Source organism: Podarcis liolepis, assembly GCF_965112155.1.
Source record: "Podarcis liolepis genome assembly, chromosome: 7".
NCBI classification, from domain to species: Eukaryota; Metazoa; Chordata; class Lepidosauria; order Squamata; family Lacertidae; genus Podarcis; species Podarcis liolepis.
In genome coordinates, this window is record NC_139561.1 from 4,979,142 (window position 1) to 4,999,366 (window position 20,225).

The 20,225-nt window shown below is 44.5% G+C and overlaps 1 protein-coding gene across 1 annotated transcript in view; it reads left to right on the forward strand.

The window, feature by feature from the left end:
- Positions 1 to 20,225, forward strand: part of SLC4A5 (solute carrier family 4 member 5) — an 87,801-nt gene that overhangs the window by 10,390 nt on the left and 57,186 nt on the right. The window contains exon 4 of the mRNA XM_083514168.1: positions 17,963 to 18,092. Coding sequence (XP_083370294.1) covers positions 17,963 to 18,092 — 130 coding nt within the window. The remainder of the gene's footprint in view (positions 1 to 17,962; positions 18,093 to 20,225) is intronic.

The following is a 20,225-nucleotide window of genomic DNA, read 5'->3' on the forward strand; positions in this document are numbered from 1 at the left end:
TTTGGGTGGGGGGAGGGTTGTGTGTAGTGCTGTGAATATTTCTTCAGCCAGGAAAAAAATGGGGGACAGATTCCAAACATTTCCAGGTAGGAAATCATTTCACATATTTTCAATATCTTGGGGTCTGGAAAGCCCTTTGGCTTTCACTAGAGAGTTTTTTGTAGTCTGCCTTGTGGTCTTGTTGAAGGTTTTGTTACCATCTAAGGGACACCTGCGTAGGAGTCTTGATTTGCCTTTTCATCTCTTTACAGCCCAAGGGGAGGTTGGGTACTGGATCTGACACTCCCAAAGGAACAAATTTGGACTGTGGATGGCAACCCCCAGGGGCTGTGGCGCAACCAAATTCTTTCCCCTTAGACAGGTGTCTAAATGTAAGATGAAAGAGCATTTTGGAAACTGTGGTGGCTGAAATGGTGCACTGTCCACTCAGAGGAGAGGCACCGAAAAGAATGCGATAGACAACTACTCTATGTAAAGCTACATGGATGCCTAAGCAAGTGTTGTGCATAAAGGTCAGAGGTAGAAGGACTGGTGTTTTAAATCATCATGTCTATTCATACTGTGATTTCAGGTGTGCATTTATTGCCTTTGGCATTTGGATTTGCTGCTGTCTTTTCTTCCCCTCTATCTGATAGCCCCCCATATGTTCTTCTTCAAAAGAGTCTAAGAATCTTTTTTTTAAAAAAAAAAAAAGAAGTGCAAAAATTCTGTGTCTAGTTTGATTTGAAGCAAAGAAAACCAGGTGTCTGTCTTTATGAGTGATGGAAAGCAGTTATACTGCTAGAACATGTCATCAGCTGTTAATGAGGAGGGAGATTGAGATATTTTGTGTCTATATCCTCTCTTGTGGTTAGCTAGAGCTGAAATTTTTTGATTCTATGGTACAATTTGCTGTGCAGCCTTCATCTGCCATACATATCTGTTTCTTCTTATGCAAAGATTTATGTGATATAATTAGCTAGTCCTGAGGGGTAGCTAATACATTTGGGTCTGAGATTTAGTAGGCAGAAGCCTGTTTTATCAGATGCATGAAGCTGGCAGAAAAGGTAGTGGCTATATAAATGCATGAGCTGAGATACAGGGTAAGGAAAAGCAACTAAAAAATAAATAAACTGTGATCTGATACTAGAGGTATGAGACATGTAAGCCATGCATGTGTGCTGGAACTTCAAAATACCTAAGAAGCAGTTCTGATAACATCAAATGAAGGACAACTGGGGGTGTGTAGTGTGAGCCTTGTACATTTGCACCATGAAATAGAGTGTTACTGAATTCCAGGACCAAAGCATCTCCCTCCCAAATTCCCCTGGCATCTTTTGTGTTGAAGTATCAAAGGCCCTCAGAGTCTCCCAGTAGACCAGACTGCTTTCTGCATGCTCTCTTTCTTTCAACCAGCCTTCCCCAACATAAAGTCTAAATAAACATAGCAGTTAGAAGATCTCTGCATTTGCAGAAGCATACAACCTTCCTATAACTTCCATCCTCCCCAAAATATGCATCCAAATCACTGTGGGGTCTGTATCTGGGACTGAGGTACTGCTTGCTGCTCATACCAGTGACAGGCTGTCTTGGGGGGTGAATACCCGTGTGCCACTCCAACAAATATACGGTATCTTCTTAATCATGCAAGAGAGTACAGTGGTACCTCGGGTTAAGAACTTAATTCATTCTGGAGGTCTGTTCTTAACCTGAAATTGTTCTTAACCTGAAGCACCACTTTAGCTAATGGGGCCTCCTGCTGCCGCCGCTGCGCCGCCGCTACACGATTTCTGTTCTCATCCTGAAGCAAAGTTCTTAACCCAAGTTACTATTTCTGGGTTAGCGGAGTCTGTAACCTGAAGCGTATGTAACCCGAGGTACCACTGTAGCTGTAAAGCAGGGGTGACTACTAGCTCCTAGCCCTCTGGGACAATTTCACTGGCCCACAGAGCCCCCACCAGTTTTTCTGGCAATGGCAATATGAGGAGAAATATTGAAAAACACCACAGTGCTGAGGTGAGCAAGTCACCCCCTCCTCATTCCTCAGATTGAGCACCTGATGAGCAGAAAGGGGGGGGGACACCTCCACGGATCAGCAGAGGAGTGAGAGGGGGGGTCTATGTGTAGGTATCTGCCTCTGTGTGTACTTGTCCCATGTACATGTGAGAGTGCACATGAGAGATTGTGGCCCCCAGAGAAGAATGTAACCCTTAGGCCCCAAAATACTAGCCCCCGCTGCCTTAAATATGTGAGCATCTGAGGCACTTTTGAAATATAATGTCTTTAGATATAAGCATAATCAATGTTTAAGGTTTTTTTTTTAACCCACCAATCCATAGTTGTTCTATTGAATCAGAGCTTCAAAAGATTTAACCTGCTTCTTTTGGAATCCTCCTGTTAAGATGGAAGACACCCCCCATCGCCCAACTGGAGCAATCAAAAATGGATTGTGTTTTGCAGACCTTCTGGTTCCTTCAGCGATAGAGTTTAAAGCTTCTCTCCCCCCCCCCCCCACCGTCTTCCAGGTGTGTTTTATACTTGGCGAACACAGCTAGGCTTCAGTGCCTTTGTTGGTTTGACTGCAAAGAAAGAAAGGTCTTGTAGGTGAATGAGCACTAAGAATTTGCCCTGGCTGTTCTGTTTCCTGCCCTCCGCAGCCGCTCTCTCCGCTTTCGCAAATGACTCTTTGTCTGCACCAGTGACCCCAATCAGAAACCCAACACAAGCAGGTTTAGAGAGAGGAAAGACCTGTAAAACGACCCTAAGAGCATCCATTCACACAATATTGAATGATGGAGTTTCCTCCAGGCGGATAGAATGCCTCGTGGATCCCAGCAAAAGCTGAATGCAGCCGAGGTTACGTGTTGCCCATAGACAGATCGGCTTAGGCCTTAAGCTGGGGAAATGGGAAAGGAAAGAAAAAAACCCTTATTTTCTAATTAAATGTCCTCCTTTGTTTTCTGTTTGTTTCTGTGACTGGTAGTTTTGCTGTGATGTTTTTTAATTATTATTTTGGGTTTTGTTTTTCTAATGCAGTAGCGCACAGTTGAAATGAACAAGCAGCTAATACGCCAGTTAACTGGTTAAGCTTCTTGAGCTGATGCAAAGTGGGGGGGGGGGCACCCTTAATTTTTTTCTTTTTTTAAAGCAGCCACATAGAATTGTAGAGTTGGAAGGGACTAGTGACTCTGTGCTTCCTCCAGAGTCAGAAACAGTAACCCTTTGAATGCCAGTTGCTGGGGAACAGTAGCAGGAAAGAGCTTCTGCCCTCATGCGCTCCTGCTCTGTGGCTCCCAGGGGGCCACTGTGGGAAGCCAGATGGGGGAGCAGAGCTGTCCTTAGGATCTTAATCCCCCTCCCATCCCCACAGCCTCCTTGTTTTAGTATTTAATAATGGCTGCTTATTGTGCACCCTTTGGCACCATGGAAACATGATTTCTAAATTTTAAATAAATGAATAAGGAAATGAATAAATGAATAAGAAATCAATTGTACAGGGAGACAATTTTGCAAATCCAAGAATCTCTCATTCCCAGGAAAGATCTGCTGGTCTCCTGGGATATCTTAATGAACCAGTAAAAAGGGGAAACTTTTATTATTATTATTTGCTTGTGCTGTACCAGAAACATTCAGATTGATTGACTGATCACTTTTATATCCAGCCTTTACTCTTTCTCCCTTTCTCTTTCTCTTTCTCTTTCTCTTTCTCTTTCTCTCACCTCAAGAAAGCATCACTTTAAATGAGAACACCTTAATCAAAAATGAATGTGCCACCAAACATTTGACATGGATATTTGCATGAGCCAGTCATGTGGCTCTCCTTTGGAAGGGAATCCAATAAGTAAAATTCTGCCCAGGAAGGTTTGGAGGAAGTCTTGGATGCAAAGAATCAGAATCGCAATTCTCCATAAGTGATTATTGTCACATACTCTAAAATGGGATACACGTTTTAAAAATGTGCAGAATGTAGCTGCAACAGATTTGAGGGGAACAGTATACTATAGACAGATCATATAATCCCTATCTGGTATGAACTGTTCTGGCTGCCAATTCAATACTGAAATCAATTCAATGGGTTTTCCTTTCCATGGAAAGCCCTGAACAGTTTAGGAGCTAGATTCTTGAAGGAGCCCCTCCACTTACATATGCCGGCTTGGGCCTCACATTCTGCAGGAGAGATCCTTCTCAAGTGGGATGGGGCTCCTCTGTGACGGTGCCCTGGTAGTCCCACTCCTTTCTCCCAGGGGAAACTGCTCTTTAGCGCTCAGTCAGAACAAACAGCCAGTTTGGGCAGGGCTGGTGTTTGCTCTGATTTAGAGATAAAGAGCAGGTTTTCCCTGGGAAAGGGGCAGCATCAAGGGAAAACGACTCAGCCCCATGCTTTCTAGACATGGGACAAACAGAATTGTGGGTGAGCCCTTAGTTGGTTAAAGTGCCATTGGTAGGTTAATTTCAGCACCACTTCTCTAGTTTGGGAATATATGTTTCTTAAAGGAGCTTCACTCCATATAGCGTTCCACACATTTTCTGCTATTGGGAACTTTAAGTCCTGCACCAAAACCTCTTGCCAGCATGCCTGTGGAACAGACGGTAATCTTTTCACTGTTTTTATTCACTGTGGGCTCATCCACACTTCTGCTTTCCCGTGCCTAGAGAGGTTTTCCACTTGTCTCATGCTTTCTAGTCATGGATTCGAATGGTTTTCTGTTTGCTCCACTCCTTTCCCCAGGAAAACCTGCTCTTTACTGCTGACTTGGAGCAAACATCAGTCTGTGGAAAACACAGTGGACATTTGCACCGATTCGAGGATGAAGTGGGAAAGCAGCAGTACAAGTGGAAGTGTGGGCAAGCCCTGTGATGCTGCTATAGGCCAAATGCAGCCTTCCAAGCCTCTCTGTCCAGCTCATTGGACTATCCCCAAACCATCCGCCCTCCACAACCTTATCCCCGCTCCTCAGGCCACGCCCCTCACCTGCCCTGCTTCACATCCTTCTTGAGTGTTTTTGCCTGGATAGAACTCTAATAATTCCTCTTTGTTTCCTGAATAGCAAGTGTGTGTGCAAACTAGTCTACTGTACGGAGGTAACAAGTGGGTGGGCGTGATCACCCCACACTCTCCCCCAAACACTACCACACACCCAGGCACCCTCTCCTCTGATGATCCATGCAGATTGAATGAGCACGGGGCTGTATCACCCCCTCTTTCTGCTCATCAAATGTTCAATCTGATGAGTGACTAGGAGATGATTTGTTACCCAAAGCAACACGTGTCTTCTTCAAATTATCCCCCCACCCCACCCCCACCGTTTGCCACCGTCATCAAAATTGGTGGTGGCAAAAAATTAGGCCCCCTAGCTTGCAAACCCCTGAACTAGATGAACTTTGAAGTTGCTTCCGGCTCTGTGATTCTATGATAATCAGTTTGATGAATCAATTCCTTTTTCCTTAAATATATTATCAGCACTTCTTTTTTTTTAAGTCATCAGTTCTAATACAAGAACTCACAAAAGCTAAAAATTTCAGGCATTCCCTTTTCTTGCAGTGTAATACTGGCATACAGAATCGGATGGTTTGATTCATATTCACACTTATATTATACAGGTTTGATTTATCTAAACATTTATGATAAATGACTATAGTCTCTATAACTCGTAAGCGCATAAGAAGAGCCTCCTGGATCAGGCCCATGTCCCATCTAGTCCAGCATCCTGTTCTGGACTAACCAGATGTGGCCAACCAGATGCCTCTTATGGGGAGGCGGTAAACAGGATCTGTGCTCAAGTGCATTCTCCCTTCCTGTGGTTTCCAGCAATTGATGCCTCCGACTGTGGAGGCACAGCATAACTGTTATGGCTAGTAGCTAATAATAATAATAATAATAATAATAATAATAATAATAATAATAATAATAATTTATTATTTATACCCTGCCCATCTGTCTGAGTTTCCCCAGCCACTCTGGGCGGCTCCCAGTTGAGTGTTAAAAACAATACAGCATTAAATATTAAAAACTTCCCTAAACAGGGCTGCTTTCAGATGTCTTTTAAAGATAAGAGAGCTGCTTATTTCCTTCACATCTGATGGGAGGGCATTCCACAGGGCGGGCACGACTAGCTGGAAGGCCCTCTGCCTTCTGGAAGGCCCTCTGCCCTCTCCCTGGTGAGGGAACCGCCAGAAGGCCCCCGGTGTTGGACCTTAGTGTCTTGGCTGAATGATGGGGATGAAGATGCTCCTTCAGGTATACTGGACTGAGGCCATTTATGGCTTTAAAGGTCAGCACCAACACTTTAAATTGTGCTTGGAAACATACCCCTCTTCTCCATGAATTTGTCTAATCTTCTTCTATAGCCATCCGAGTTGGTGGCCATCACTGCCTCCTGTGGGAGTGAGTTCCACAGGTAATATCAGTTACTATTGGGAAAGTGCACATCCCAAGAGGTTTCCATTCAGGACCCCTTGCCATATCGCTGGAGATGCCAAGGTATAACTCCTCAACTGCTTGCACTCCCAGAGTTTTGCCCCACCAGCCTCTGCATTATTGCAGAATTGCTTGCATAATCTGGGGCAGCCACTGGAGACTGCCATGCGCACCACCGCCCATGTGAAGCAGACAGGCTCTCCAACTTTAAAAACTATGTGGGACCTTTTCATGTCCTTACAGTGATAACATTTGTAGTAACAAAGACATTGGATTCTTATCTCATTATACATGACAAAGTCATTTTTCACCTTCTCACCCCTTGCTTTTTCCTGTAAGACCTATTGCAGTCATTGTCAACAGGCTCATCACAGCTATCTGCCAATCACCCATTCCCACCACCCTTCTGAGTAATACCCCTCCCCACCTTCTCACTATATAGAAGGATCTGGCAACTTCTGTTTCAGTGTATCTGAAGAAGTGTGCATGCACACGAAAGCTTATACCAAGAACTAACTTAGTTGGTCTTTAAGGTGCTACTGGAAGGATTTTTTTTTTGTTTTAACATTTGTAGTGACATTTCCAGATCATTGGCAAGCTGTGAACTGAGCAAACTCAGATCCAGAATTGCTGCTCCATAGGAAGGAAGCTGCCTTATAAGGCAGACCTTTGATTCACCTAGCTTGGCATCATCAACACGGCTTCTAAGGACTGCTCCCAGCTCTACTGAGAGATGCTGCTGATTGAACCTGCGACCTTTGCATGCCAGGCGGGTGCCACAAGCAACTCTGCTCCTAACACCGAGCTTTGGGTTGTTTTGCTAACACCAACATCTTAATGCCAAAGACCCTTTGTCCCACCTTGGGTGCTTTTGTGATGGAAGCCCTAAACCAGAAATAAATTTGCCAAGGCTTTGAAGTCCACTAAGCACTTGACGATATCACCTTCTTTCCAGCAGTTTGGCTTCAAGGTTCTTAGCAAGTAAATCAGGCTAATCTATAGTAATAGCGAACATCCTATTCTTTTGGGGCCATTGTGATTCTTTTGGCAGAAAACAGGAACATTCTCCAGGAGGGAAAGCAAGTGGCACTTTGTACACATTTGCCGCATTAAGATTTCATCTTATGACCACACACACATATATATGCATATATACACATTGAAACACAAAAATGCTCACTGTTTGTACCCAGTGTGAAAGAACAAGCTGGAGGATTTTGAGCACAGACATTTTTATAATCAGATTAACTTCTAACACGTTAAAGCTAACTTGATTTTAAGCAGATAGTGCTCACCTGAGATCCACCACATGGCACCAAGGCACTCAGGCATGATCAGGCCACTTCCTGGTGAAGTTTGGACTGTGTGCAGCAGACCCACCTTGCCGTGATGGGGAACTGAGTCAGCTGGCCTGCCCCTGGAGACTTATGTTAGATCTCTGAATATTCGGGGCGGGGCAGGGGTGTTCCAGAGAGACTCTGTTTCGCTGTGGGGAGGTGAGGTGAGGAGAGCTATTGACCCACTCTCTCCTGAGAGTCCACCTGTCTTGCATCCTCGATGAGCAATCCAGTAGAGTTGTTCCAGGTGGTCCAAAGGCTAGCCATCGCAGAAGTGATGGGTGACCTTCTGGAGCACTCAGCACCAGTTTGCATGGCACTCAGTGGATTAAAAAGTTGCTCAGCTCCATAGTGCCGTGCAAATCTTGCAAATTCAGTCAACGTTCCAGTACTGTGCCTTCCCATATTTTATGGGGTCTGTTTCAGTATATATAGCCTGATGGTGCCAAGAAGACACCTGCAATGATGTAACCAGCTTTCTCACTTGATCCTTGTCCATCCTGCCTAGTGAAAGCCAGTCTGAGCAGGTTGACCAGGTGGGTCCAGGGTGTGGTGATCGGCACCCACTGCAATGGAACAGCACCTGCTTCCCTTAAAAAGGCAGTAATGCACCCACTCCTGAAAAAAGCCCCCCCCCCCGGGACCCTGGGGTTTGTAACAACTACTGCCCAGTCACGAGAGCAGCTGGGGGTGTGGGGGAATGAGCTTTGGAGAAATAATCCACATCATCTTTGCTTGTCTGTGGGACAACTCATGGTTTGCTGAAGAAACTTGTGGGTAATGGGTGCGTTAGCCTCCCACTTGAAATGCTGGTGATGTTAGAACTCAAGCCTGTCTTCCAACATCAATATTTGCAGTTCCTTTATTTTCTGAATTTGTTTTTATGCCCATGCACACAAGCAGTCTATGAACACACACTAGCTAATGGGATAAGGCCGTCCTGCCTGCTGCCTTGCATGCCGCCAAAGATCTAAAAACCATGTGAGCGTGGAGATTTAGAAGAAAATCTGCCAAGCTTGTTCTCCGCAAGCAGCGCTGAGTGGGGCAGTCGAGCAGCCAGGCGCTTCACCCTTCCAGTTCCTTCACAGGAAGGCCAATTGCACACCATGCATTTAAAGCACAAAGAGTCCTGGGAACTGCACTTCAGCCCTCACAGGTCTACCTGTTTTGCATGCGTTTGTCATTTAAATTTATTCATTATTTAAATTTGTGTGCTGCTTTTCCATATAGGTATGCTCGAAGCAAATCACAACAACAAAAAATACAACCAATACAGTACTTCATTACAAGAACAAACGAATACTAAATCATTTTGAAACGCAACATGACAGTGCAACAAATAGATCAGTTAGAATATGTGAACTTTATAACATTTTAAAGTCATTGTAAAACAAACTAAACATTGAAACATATCAATTATTGGCAAATATAATGTAAATATATGTCTTTTCTGTCCCATTTTTGCATCAGTCTGCAATTTTAAAATATCTGTACAAAATATTCATACTTAGATATGTACTTTAAAACACTCTTCATCATAATTATGTGTTTAAAGTTAAAGGTAAAGGTACCCCTGCCCGTACGGGCCAGTCGTGTCCGACTCTGGGGTTGCGTGCTCATCTCGCTCTATAGGCCGTGAGCCGGCGCCGTCAGAAGACACTTCCGGGTCACGTGGCCAGCGTGACGAAGCTGCAGCTGGCGAGCCAACACCAGCGCAGCACATGGAAACGCCGTTTACCTTCCCGCTATAAAGCGGTACCTATTTAGCTATTTGCACTTAAGAGTGCTTTAAAACTGCTAGGTGGGCAGGAGCTGAGACCGAAGACGGGAGCTCACCCCGCCGCGGGGATTCGAACCGCTGACCATACGATCAGCAAGTCCTAGGCACTGAGGTTTTACCCACAGCGCCACCCACGTCCCATGTAATTATGTGTTTACATATGTATTTTAGCATAATGTGTGGATTTTTACTTTATCCTAAAATATATAATTTTTATGCATTTTGGTACAGTTTCTAAATTAAGAATCATATTGAATAATTTGGAGAAGTGTGAAATCTGAAAGGTTATTACTTTCCAATCATTTTATTAATCCAAGAAGTGTTAATAAATGCTTGTGTCCAATGCATAGCCCTACTCAGAGTAGACCCACTGAAGTTAATGGACATGACTAAGGTTCATTAATTTCAATTAGGTCTACTCTGAGTAGAGCTTAGTTGGAGACAACCCTGGGTCAATTCAGTTTAAAGCACAGGCCAAACAAACCCCTCCCCCATCCCAACATTTAGGAGGGCAGCACAGAACCCCAAAAGCACAGAACCCCACAGCTGCACAGTTTGCTTGGACTATCAGGTCCCAATCTCATCAAGCTCCAAATAAAAATGATCTCTGCAAGCCAACAGTGCTCTCTTTCACCATTATTTTCTATTTTGCCAACCGTTCCATATTTCAAGCCCTCTTTGTGAAAGGAGTTAGGCATGAATTGCTAATTATCTTCATACTGATGGGTCCTGAATGGGCATATTGTTTTTTAATGAGTTGTTACCTCAAACAGCTTATTATTATTATTCAAGCGGTCTTTTCATCTGAGGTGCTGGGACAACTGGCGGCTATTTGCCACATTCTGAAATTGTGAATCTGAGGGGCCTGGGCCACTGAAAAATGCGCAAAGATTTTGTTGTGCCAAAGGTTTTTCTGGCTTCATAGAATAATAATCTAGTCTAGGGATGCAGTTCTTTGGTTGACTTGTCTAAGATCCAGGACAAAACTAAAGAATCCACAGCAGATGGTCATCCAACCTGTTGGTTTTTTTAAAAAAAAAAAAACTTCCATGAAGGAGAGTCCACAACCTTCTGAGGGAGTCCATTCAAACAGTTCTTACTGTCAGAAAGTTCTACCTAATGTTTAGTCAGAATCTATTTTCTTGCTATTTGAATCCTACCCTCCAGAGCAGCAGAAAACAAGCTGCCTCCATCTTCCATTTGACAGCCGTTTGATACTTGAAGATTCCAAAGTCACTTTTTCTGCCATTAATGAGTGGAGAGATTCACTTAAGTACAAGTGGTTTGCCTGCATCCGGCCAATCTCCATATTAGTTAGTACAATGGTACCTCCGGTTAAGAACTTAATTCATTCTGGAGGTCCGTTCTTAACCTGAAACTGTTCTTAACCTGAGGTACCATTTCAGCTAATGGGGCCTCCCACTGCTGCTGTGCGATTTCTGTTCTCATCCTGAGGTAAAGTTCTTAACCTGAGGTACTACTTCTAGGTTAGCGGAGTCTGTAACCTGAAGCATTTGTAACCTAAAGCATTTGAAACCCAAGGTACCGCTGTAAAGGTAAAGGGACCCCTGACCATTAGGTCCAGTCATGGCCGACTCTGGGGTTGCAGCGCTCATCTCGCTTTACTGGCTGAGGGAGCCGGTGTACAGCTTCTGGGTCATGTGGCCAGCAGGACTAAGCCGCTTCTGGCGAACCACTGTACCACTGTAACTGTGTGCAATTCAGGGCAGGGACACCAACTCCTGGGGCCCAGCGCTTTTGGCCAAAATGCGGCAGCAGGAGGAGCTACCGGCCATTGAAGCCGCGCTGCCGCTGCATTTCGTTCTGCCGTGGCTCCTCCTGACCTCCTGATGTCCTGCACACAATGTCGGCCCTCACAAACTGGCACCTCTGGTTCAGGGTTTATTTTTGCCATATGATTTCTCTGCAGGGAATCTGCCCAAGGCACTTGATGTTTGCTCCCTGCGTGTGGCAGCCTCTGGCCTGGATTGCAATAGGGTGATCTGTGGGGGCTGATAGTCTGCCTTGCACCAGAGCGTGGAGGAGAGAGGCTGGGCTGGAAGGCCTTTAAACCACCCCCAGTGCTTGGCTCTGTTTCCTGCTTGGACTATACATGATGTGGGGAACCTTTGGCCCTCCAGAAGTTGCTGAACTAAGACATACCACCCAATTGTCCCATTTAAAGTGGGACATCTGGATTCATAGAAGCCGGTCTGACTTTCTGATCCCATCCTGCATGTTCTCCCATGCTCTGACTGAGCCAGAATGTAGGACCAAAAGGCAAGCATTTTCCCATCCTGCCCTGTGCTGCGAGTCAGTTGGCTCACACCAGAGCGCAGGACCAAAAAATGGCTCAGGCTGCAAAGAAGGAGGAGGTGGAGGCCGTGGAAAAGCTATGAGCCGGGGGGGGGAGAGGGTGAGGGGGTGGCAGCAAATGAGTGAGGGGGTGGTGGTTGTGATGAGGGGGTGAGCAACAGAAGCAGCGGGTTGGGGGTATACCCTCATTTGTTCTTCCAAAATGTTGCGGGATATGCTATGACTTAATGTGAGTCAACAACATGAGACAGCAGCGAAAAAGGCTAATGCAATTCTAGGTTGCATGAACAGAAGTAGTGTCCTGATCAACGGAAGTAATAGTCCTGCTCTCTTCTGCCTCCATCAGAGCCCACCTGGAATACTGTGTCCAGTTCTAGGTGCCACAGTTTAAGAAGGATGTTGACAAGCTGGAATAGAGGCTGGGGGTTGGACTAGGTGACTCTTGGGGTCCCTTCCAACTCTGCAATTCTGTGATTCTAACTTCCTCCATCCCTGATTGTTCTAGTTTGGAATTGTAATTTAGCAACATCAAGGGGGCCAAAGTTTCTCCACACCTGCAATATACCTTTAAAGCACATTTTTTTTACTCAGAGAGTTCTGAGCCCGATAGTTTGTTAAGGGTTTGGGGGAACTGCAACTCTATGAGGGCTAAACTATCATGCCCAGAAATTATTGGAGGGAAAGGAATGTGTTTTGAATGAGCTTTAAAGGCATGGTGTACAAACAGCCCAAGTATTAAAAACTTCTCAGGTACTCATTTCCCTTTGTCACTTGTTAGAAGGAAATTGAAGAAGGAAAGGAGAGAGAGAGAGAGCAGAGGAAGATGGGGGTGCCGAGGAGAGGAAAACTGAGGGCTCAACAACAGTAAAATCTTAGAGCAAGTTGTTGTTGTTGTTGAAATTTATATTCCGCCCTTCATAAAAAGATCTCAGGGCAGTTTACAAGTGGTTTAATCCACCAAACTCTCAAGGAAATCTGGGGACTGTTGTTTCTTTAATAATAAAGGTGCTGTGAACCTGCCTTTCAGCAGTCACACAAGGCTCTGTCAGGTTATTTCAGAGACGATGCCAGGCCAAACTGGTTGCTTAGCCAAGGAACAGGTTCTTTTCTTTAGTTTTTATTAAAGTTTTGTTTTGTTTTGTTACACACACAAAAAGATAAACACAGAAAGGTACATTTCATAGAAGAATCATAGAATCATAGAATCATAGAGTTGGAAGAGACCACAAGGGCCATCGAGTCCAACCCCCTGCCAAGCAGGAAACACCATCAGAGCACTCCTGACATATGGTTGTCAAGCCTCTGCTTAAAGACCTCCAAAGAAGGAGACTCCACCACACTCCTTGGCAGCAAATTCCACTATCGAACAGCTCTTACTGTCAGGAAGTTCTTCCTAATGTTTAGGTGGAATCTTCTTTCTTGTAGTTTGGATCCATTGCTCCGTGTCCGCTTCTCTGGAGCAGCAGAAAACAACCTTTCTCCCTCCTCTATGTGACATCCTTTTATATATTTGAACATGGCTATCATATCACTCCTTAACCTCCTCTTCTCCAGGCTAAACATGCCCAGCTCCATTTGTTGTCTCCACTTTCAGTTTGTATGCTTTTTCAGAGTTTGATTGCATTTAGTGATTTACATTTATCTATTTTGTGGTATACATCTTGCATGAGGGAAAAGGGAGGAGGAAAGAGAGAGTATTGTTCTATTGTCTGTTGCTAGTGTAGAGGTTTGTGCCAGCATCACATGGGTAGTCCTTCGTTTATGTACAGTCATACCTTGGTTTGCAAACGCTGTGGGCTGCACATATTTGAGTTGCAGACCATGCCGAGCCCAGAAGGACTGGAACGGGTTACTTCCGTGTTTTGGTGCTCGCACATGTGCAGAAGTGCAAAATGATGTCACGCACATGCACAGAAGTGCCGAACCACGTCACGCGCAGACACAAACACAGCGCTGCGGGTTGCAAACGTGCCTCCCGCATGGATCACATTTGCAACCCGAGGTATGACTTTCTTTATTTCTTTTCATTGATGCTGCAAGAGGTTGGGGGTCCCAGATTTGTTTGGTTGTGCTCTGTTGATTGCAGTGTGGCTTGTTTGTGTGCGCGGGGGGGGGGGGTAGGTTGTTGGATGAAGTTAGCCATACTGAGTCATATGCTGTTGGGGAGGAGAGGTTGTGCTGTCTTTTTGTGTGGTGTATGCGATAAAGGGAAGCCATACTGAGATGAAGGTGTCCTCCTTTGCTTATGCCCATGGTATTTTGTGTTTGTTGGTTAACTTCTCTAGCAGGGCGGTTTTCCATACATTTTGGTGCCAGTGGTCTATGTTCACTCCTCATAGCTCCTTCCAGTGTCTAGTTATGATATTTCTAGCTGCTGCAAGTAACTTATGAGTTCCTTGTCGTGTGTGTGTGTGTGTGTGTGTGTGTGTGCTGTCCTGGAGTTGCTTCTATTACCTGTTTTGTTATTTTGGAAATTTCCTGCAGCCCTGATATCCAGAAAGATTGAACTTTGTGGCATTTCCACCACATGTGGACGTGTGTGTCTATGGAAGTGCAGTCTCTCCAACATTTAGAGGAGGTTCCTAGGTGTATGAGTACCAGCTTCCATGTTGCTATGTACCATCTATGTATAAGTTTTAGGGTGAGTTCTCTCCCTAAGTAATGTAAGTAATAAATTATTATTATTATTATTATTATTATTATTATTATTATTATTATTACTACTACTACTACTACTACTATTGGCTGAGATGGATTTAAATGGTGGTCTATAGTCTAGACCAGGGGTCTGCAACCTTTAAGTCAAAAAGAGCCACTTGGACCCGTTTCCGAAGAAAAAACAACAACTGGGAGCCGCAAAACCATTGCGACATTTAAAACAAATATATCTCCGGAGCCACGATCTGACAGCGGGCAGGAAGGTGACGTCGGGACGGTGCGTGACTAACACACGCACCGCCCCCATGCGACGTCACAGCCAGTACAGCGCCCGCCACAGTGAGGAGTGTCGGGGCGCACAATGTGCCTCCTCCCCTCGCTAGTATCCGCCCCGGAGCCGCGGCAAAGATGTAAGAGAGCCGCATGCAGCTCCGGAGCCGCGGGTTGCAGACCCCTGGTCTAGACCATTGGGTGGGGTTTAATTCATATCCTATGCCATGCTTCCTTGGTTTTTAATCGTAGTAAGCAGGTTTGTAGAGTCTTGGAGTAGTATTTTATATATTGTAGAGGCCACCCCTTTACTCTGTCCCTCCATTGTTAGGAGGAGCTTCTCAAAGCTAGTCAGTGGCCTGGTGGCTGCTGTTTTTGTAGCTGGGTTGATTAGGAAGGCTTGTAGTTGGTGCTAGGGTCAGCCAGAGTATTGGAGTGTCCCCTAGTTTATCTTGTATGTCCCATGTTGATATGGGGTTGTGATATTTGTAAAAGTCGATAGGCAATATAGGCCTTTAGTTTGACAGGTTTTTATTTGGCTGCTTTGGGATTCTTGGTAGAATAGTGGGTATTGGGCCAGGGGAATTAGTGGCGATGGGAATGGCACCAGTTTTCTTGCTTTTTCCTTCCATGCTTTAAGCATTTATTGTGTGGATCTGTTTAGCGTTGTGGGAATTTTCCTTAGTTTGTTTTGGAGGAATGGATTCACTGTAGATTCACTGTGTTTCCAGTTTTATCTATCTTCATGTGCACCCATTGTTTCATTTCATCTTCCAGGATGTATGGGATTATGTGATGCACTTTGTTGGTCGTGTAACAGCCTTATTGCAAAAAGAACAGTCTAGAACAGAACTTTCCAAACTTTCCATGTTGGTGACACACCTTTTATGCATCATTTCGCGACACACTAATTCAGTTTTACTAGTAAACCGGCGGGCTGCCCACTCCCTTTCCAGTCCTGGGTGGGGCATGGAGAGCATTCGTGTGGCGCACCTACACACTGCAGCCGATACACTAATGTATCATGACACACAGTTTGGAAAGCTCTGGTCCAGAGCAACAGCATGGCTCATGGCCTCAGCTGGACACAGTGCCACCTATTGCTGGAAGGACAGTATAACAGTTAAACCTACACCACAATTTCCAAAGATTACTGTAATTGGAGGAAAGGTATTGCAGTTAATCCTGCCTTAAATATACTGATGGGAGTTGTAGTCCAAAACAGCTGGAGGCACCAAGCTAGGAAAGGCTCTCACTACCACCAAAAGCAGATTAGGTTTGGGTTAGCTCAGCCCCACTGACAAGGTTCAAGGTGGGACCTCAGAAGGGTATATTAGCATTTCACCATAGCTACATCCCTTGCAACAAACCCTACACTCACTTGATCTTTAATTGAAGAACTGAAGGGAGACAGACTTTCTGCTGGTCACCAGGCCCCTGCCTTGCCCCGCCCTCCAGCCCTAGGAGCCTTTCCCAGACCATGACTTTGAGAATAGCAGAAGCACCTGGAAAGAGAGTAGCTCAGGGATAGTTGAAAATAAATAAATTATAAGTTGTGTGTCCTTGTTTCTCATTTTGATCCTTTTAAATGGTTTTATATGTTTTGTGGTATTTTATGCATTGTGATTTGCTGTGGTTTTTATTGATTATAGATTAGTAATTCTTTATTTACTGTGATAAGAATCACAAAACAGAGAAACCAGTAGGAGAACACTTCAATCTCCCAGGACATTCCATACAAGATCTCAAAGTAGCTGTTTTACTACAAAGGAATTTCAGAAATAGACTGGAAAGAGAAGTTGCTGAATTGCAACTCATTACCAAACTTAAAACCATGGAGAGACCTGGTCTGAACAGAGACATTGGATTCTTATCTCATTATACATGACTAAGCCATTTTTCACCTTCTCACCCCTTGCCTTTTCCTGTAAGACCTATTGCAGTCGTTAAGAGTCGTCAACAGGCTCATCTCAGCTATCTGCCAATCACCCATTCCCACCACCCTTCTGAATAATACCCCTCCCCACCTTCTCACTATATAGAAGGATCTGGCAACTTCTGTTTCAGTGTATCTGAAGAAGTGTGCATGCACACGAAAGCTCATACCAAGTTGGTCTTTAAGGTGCTACTGGAAGGAATTTTTTTATTTTGACTATGGCAGACCAACACGGCTACCTATCTGTAACTAATTCTTTATTGTAATTGATAAGTGTAAACTGATTAATTATTACTGGTATTTGCTGATGTTTAAATTTACTGTTTCTATTGGATTCTAATGGATTATTGAATATTGCTTTTTAATAATATTTTATTTTTCCATTCTACAATATTTTAACAACAAAATATAAATATAAACAAATTGAACCTGCTTTTTCTTTTACTTCCCTCCTCCCCTCTGTGTGGTTCCTCATTTTATATTGCAATCTTATTGCATAACCAATTCAATCCTATTTACAAATGTAACATTTTTGCTCCCTTAAGTTATTTCTTACTGCTCATGTTTATGTCTATCCTGCTAGTGTATTTAATGGTTTAAAATTTGTTTTCATATACAACATTATATGTTGTAGTCTTGTTGGAACCGCCCTGAGACCTCCGGGTATAGGGCAGCGTATAAGTTGAATAAATAATAATAATAATAATAATAATAATAATAATAATAATAATAATAATAAATAATTTATTATTTATACCCCGCCCATCTGGCTGGGCTTCCCCAGCCACTCTGGGCAGCTTCCAAAAGAATATTAAAATACTATAATACATCAAACATTAAAAGCTTCCCGAAACAAGGCTGCCTTCAGATGTCTTCTAAAAGCCTGGTAGTTGTTGTTCTCTTTGACATCTGGTGGGAGGGCGTTCCACAGGGAAGGCGCCACTACCGAGAAGGCCCTCTGTCTGGTTCCCTGTAACTTGGCTTCTCGCATATGGCTTTATTTGATATAAGTTGTTTATTTTAAAGTTATTGTGACTTTTTATATTGGATCAGATTGTTACTATTAATGTTTGATTTTATTTTTATTATTTTTATGTGTGTTGGAAGCTGCCCAGAGTGACTGGGGTAACCCAGCCAGATGGGCAGGGTATAAATAAAATATCATCATCATCTCTTCTAGATGGTTTTCTAGAGCAACTGAACTGAAAGTTTGGAACATGTGAATAGCACCTGCCTGTCACTGATTATCTTTTCCAATCTTGGCTCAGTGTCTCCAGCTGCTGAACGCCTCCGGTATATCCTGGGTGAAGATGACGATCCCCCCAACCCCACCCTGTTCACTGAGATGGACACGCTCCAGCATGATGGAGAAGAAATGGAGTGGAAGGAATCAGCCAGGTATGGAAAAAGCGGGAGGGTTGTAAGCAGCTGCTTCTCTTGGGTGACTCACACATTTTCCTCCTGAGGTATGTGCTCTTGAAGGAAGAAGGCCTTTGCTGGAGGCAGACCATAATTTTTAAGAGAGTAGAACCTGGTTTGAGAGATGCCTTGATTCACAATCTTCTTTGCCACGCTGTCACTTCTGGGCAAACTAAAAGCTGCAAAATATTATTTATCAGGGGGAAAGGGTTACCACCTTGTCCAGTGATCCAAAGTGAGTGTTTGGGGTGTGTGGAGAAAGCTGTTGAAAGCCTTCAGTCCTAGCCTGTTTCATATGCTCATTGCTTTCTGTTTTGCAACCAGAACAGAAATTAACACTCCGAAAGCTGATTCACGCGTAACAGGAATCCATGGTCAGATTTTGTTGGACCAGCATGGATCCTTCATGGAGGGGAGGGCTATTGAAGGCTACCAGCCAGGACGGTCCTGCTCTGCCTTCACAGTTGGAGGCAGCAGTGCTTCTGAAGAGCAACTGCTGGAGATGGGGGGGGGGGGAATTCTCTTGCATTTGGGTCCCAAAGGTGTCTGGTCATCCACTGTAAGATCATGCTACTGAACTCGATGGGCCATTGGCCAGATCTAGATGGCTCTTCTTATGTTCTTAAATCCATTCTGCTGCTACTGGGCTCAGGCTTGGAGCTGATTTTGAGGGCCGCAGATTGGCCAACCCCCTTTAAGAGTTTCCTTTACCATTTCCTCCCTGCATTCCTGCTCCTGCATGGAGGCTGCAGCCAACTTCAGTGACTTTCCTCTGCCACTACATACACACACTGTTTCCTCCAGTTTCCCCAGTTGGCACCTGTAATGGGTATGAGTTACTCATGTGTAAACTGGTGCCTTTCTCGGCTAATTTGCCTTGTTAAAACTTTCTGACTGCACAGCCCCTTCTCATGGTGGCTGCCTCAGTCACTGGCAGAATCCGTCAGTGGGCGTTTCTTAAATATTTTCCAACATGAAAGTTGTTTGACACCCAGTCTCCTCCTACTCTCTCTGCGCGGAAGTCTTCTGCGCAGGGTGGGCGTGGGTAGCGGAGGACCCGTGCTCTCCCCGCTGGTGTCCGGTGAAGAGTCCTGGAGCCCTCTCACCGATTCCCCCATCAGCCCCTCTATATCCCTGGTGATTTGCTTCCCCATCTGCGAAGCTGCCTCTCTCCCTGCTGGGCCCTTCTCCAGCATCATTTGAGAGCCTTCCCTCCGCCTCTAGCTCCGATGTCAGTTCCCTGACAGCACCCAGTCTCCTCTGGCCATCTCCCGCCCCCGCAAACTTAGAGCTCTCAGAGTGAGATCCTAAGCACATTTACTAAGAAGCAAGCCACAGTGGGGTTTGCTTTCAAGGAAATAGGCTGTTGAGTCTGAATTAAACATTATCTTGGCAGTGTGCAGGTCAGTTCCCTTAGGCCAGCCCCATGCTGAACTGGTAGCATAAATCTGAACTATGTGAATAAGTGACAAGAAAAAGCCACCTTGCTATGAGCCTTATTTGCAGCCAGCAGTTAAAGAGTTAACTTTGCTCTTTTATTGCAAACCAATAAAGTAAACCTTTTAAAAGCCCCATAGCTTTTATCAAAGTATTAAAGAGAATGCAAGATGTCCTTACTTTATTGAATTACCAGCTTACTAACTTTTTCACACAAACGAAATCCACATGGAATTTCCTTTCCAGCTGAGGCTTTATAACCAGTTGTTTTTTCATTATTATTATTATTATTATTTACTAAATTTCACATCCTGAGTTTGAGCAGCAGGGAGGGGAAGAGTCGGGGACTCGAATAGCAGGTTTGAGCCTCGCTGAGCCTCTCAATGGTGAAGAACAAAGGGATTTGTGGGTGTTTATGCCATGTTTAAATGGGATCAATGCCGTGAGGTCAGGCAGTTAATAAGATAGATTTTGATTAACTCTGTCTCCCTCTGCCCCACATGCCCCGCAGTGGCTCCAAGCTTGCGCCACATAATGACCTTGTCTAATGTGCTCCCTCAGTGCCAGGAGAGACGGGGCAGGCACAACCTTCATACTTTGGTTTTGTATTCAGAATAGCTCCTGTATATCAGAGCTGCCAAAAGCTGCTTCCCTGTTGTGTGAAAGCAAGAAATA